Source organism: Eurypyga helias, unplaced genomic scaffold (genome assembly GCF_000690775.1).
Source record: "Eurypyga helias isolate BGI_N326 unplaced genomic scaffold, ASM69077v1 scaffold25623, whole genome shotgun sequence".
Classification (NCBI taxonomy): Eukaryota; Metazoa; Chordata; class Aves; order Eurypygiformes; family Eurypygidae; genus Eurypyga; species Eurypyga helias.
Window position 1 is genome coordinate 1 of NW_010243553.1, and position 2740 is coordinate 2740.

A 2740-nucleotide genomic window follows, 5' to 3' on the forward strand; every position below is an offset into this window, starting at 1 on the left:
TTTCTTTTTTTTTTTTTGGTCAGATTTAGTTTTGGTTTGTCCAATTGAAATGAAGATAGGTGCTTACCAGTGTACCGTTAACCTCAGGTGATCCCTTTGTTCTCTGCGGGCCACCTACCCAGCTGTATTTGAAAAAGAGAAAAGGCCAGAATGGAAATCAAGGACTGCAAGGAATCAGAGCTTGGCTGGGTAAACAAATTCTATAAAGAAAAATAAATCTACTGTCTCTTTCAACTTATATCCTTGCTAACTAATCCCAGAAAACTAAATCTTCAGATTTCAGGAAGTTTTAATATATAATCTGGACATTTTAGTGTATTGTAGCCATGTTTTCTGGGGTTTGGCTGGGGTAGTTAATTTTCTTCACAGTAGCGGCTGTGTTTTGGGTTTGTGCTGAGAGCAGTGTTGGAAACACAGTCATGTTTTTGTTGTTGCTGAGCAGGACTTGCACAGAGTCAGGCCTGTTCTGCTCCTCACCCCACGTCACCAGCGAGTGGGCTGGGGGTGCATGAGATGCTGGGAGGGGACACAGCTGGGACAGCTGAGCCCAACTGACCAAAGGGATATTCCATACGACGTCATGCTCGGCATATAAAGCTGGGGGAAGCAGGAAGGGGGGGACATTCAGAGTGATGGCATTTGTCTTCCCAAGTAACTGATATGCGTGATGGAGCCCTGCTTTCCTGGCGATGGCTGAACACCTGCCTGCCCATGGGAAGTGGTGAAGGAATTCCTTGTTTTGCTTTGCACGTGTGTGTGGCTTTTGCTTTACCTGTTAAACTGCCTTCATCTCAGCCTGTGGGCTTTCTCACTTTCACCCTGCTGATTGTCTTCCCCCACCCCGCTGCGGGGGAAGGAGCGACCGGCTGTGGGTCATAGTTGCTCATCCTTAGAGCAGTCCTCGCAGAAGGTCCAGCCTGGCACAGGCAGCCTGTGCGGCTGTGGTGTTCTGCGGCTGGAGCACAGCTCCGGCGGACAGGCTCAGGAGGAGGTTTCTGTGCTGAGCGTGTGTCAGCAGCCGCAGAAACGGGGAATACGGATCAGCAATACAGGGAGTTGTGAGGAGAGACAACATTCTGGTACCCAAAATCTGGGACTGTTAGAGGCAACTGGAGAAAAACATTGAATATGCCTGCCTGGGTTGCCCTTGTTCAGCCTCTGAAAGCTGCAGCAATCCACAGTGTGTTTATCTGATCTGCTAACAGGGTAAATGGGACTTCTCAAATTAGAGACGTTTCTTACTTGTGAAGACCAAGCAGGGATTCTTGTCAGCAGTGCCTTCAGAAATGAGCTAAAACTTTCTAGTCCAGGAGGGATCTTTGGGATCCTACCTAGCCAGCATGTCACAGAGAAAGATGTCAAGTAAATGCCTTTGGGGCAGGAGCTGAAGCTGACTGCGGAGAGAGCTCACCTTCACAAACTGGGGAGCCGTGCTGGGGCAGGATGAGAGACTGCGTGGTGCCTGCTGTGCTGTGGAGGCAGAAGGGTCACACCCTCTGAGGAAGTTGTGTCTCGGATTCGTCTGTTCCTAAAGCACTAGGGGCCATCAGCCATGCTGTGGCACCACAGGGCAGCTCAGTTGGCACAGCAAGCTCCTGTCAGCTCCGGTACCCTGTCTTGCCACTGGGTTTATTCACAAGTGATGGCAGAGAAAGGGTTGGGTTGTTGAGCAAAAGTAAACAAGTTGTCCTCTTTTTCCTGGCTAGCTATTGCATATCCCATTGGAGTGAAGAGTCTCTGACTTCACTCCAGGGACACACACCAGAAGAAATGTGAGGTGGCTGTTGGCACCAGGACCGGTGAGGTTGCCGCTCGCCACTGCACTACCCCTTCACAGTCTCTGGTTTTCTCTCCTGGGCTTCTGCTGGAGGAAACGGTCCGCTCCAGGCTGGCACAGGAACGTCTCGGTGTAGTGCCAGGCACCCACAGATTCTTGACCAAATATACAGGTTTTACAGTTAAAGCTGAAATTGTTGCTAGTCCCTGCATGCGATGGAGTCGTAAACAGCACAGGAGCAGGGACTGCCCTGGGGTGAGAGACGGACTCAATGGTCAGGAACTTTCTAAGGATCAAAAATGCAGTCAGAGAGATACATACAGGCTCTTTCTCTAAGTCCTGCAGGAGCGGGTTGTATGTGACTTGGGAACATTGCACCTGTTGGATGCAGAATTACTTTTACTCTGTTCAGTGGAGTGGGCTATGCTACTGCCAGCTCTTAAACAACATCATTTTTCAAGGGCATTGCATGGAGGGTGAGGGTTGGGTTGGTTGGGTTGTTTTTTTTTTTTTTTGTTGGGAGTGATGGTGGTTGCTTTTTCTGTTTTTTAAAGAGAACAAGGTTTCCGCTTTGGCCCTTGAATCTTCCCTTTACAGGTCCATTCACCATAGCGGCTGGAACAGCAGGGCTAACATTGAGTTGAACTGGGATTTCTCTGTAAGAGATGTTGTTCACACTCAAGGCTCAGGGCATAGTTTATTTTTTCAGTTCTCAAATAATTTTTTTTTCATTATTTTTCAAAAAGCCATAGTACAAATGGCAAGGGTATTACAAAAGCTAAGTGAATACAGGTCACAAACAAGAAAGAGCGAGTTATCTTTCATCTTAATCCAGTTGCTGTACATCTTTTCTGTATGTCCATCATAAACTCATATTTGCTGGTAATTTCGCCTGAAATAGTGAGCACCCCAAATGGAGATGGCACCACAGGCTAAAATAGCCAGGACAACTACAATGATTCC

General features: G+C 48.0%; 1 protein-coding gene across 1 annotated transcript in view; it reads right to left on the reverse strand.

The window, feature by feature from the left end:
• Window positions 1–2647: 2647 nt before the first annotated feature.
• CD180 (CD180 molecule) overlaps window positions 2648–2740 on the reverse strand; it is a 5481-nt gene continuing 5388 nt past the window's right edge. The window contains 1 exon segment of the mRNA XM_010149473.1: window positions 2648–2740. This exon segment is cut by the window's right edge and continues 25 nt beyond it. Within this exon segment, the coding sequence (XP_010147775.1) occupies window positions 2648–2740 (93 nt within the window).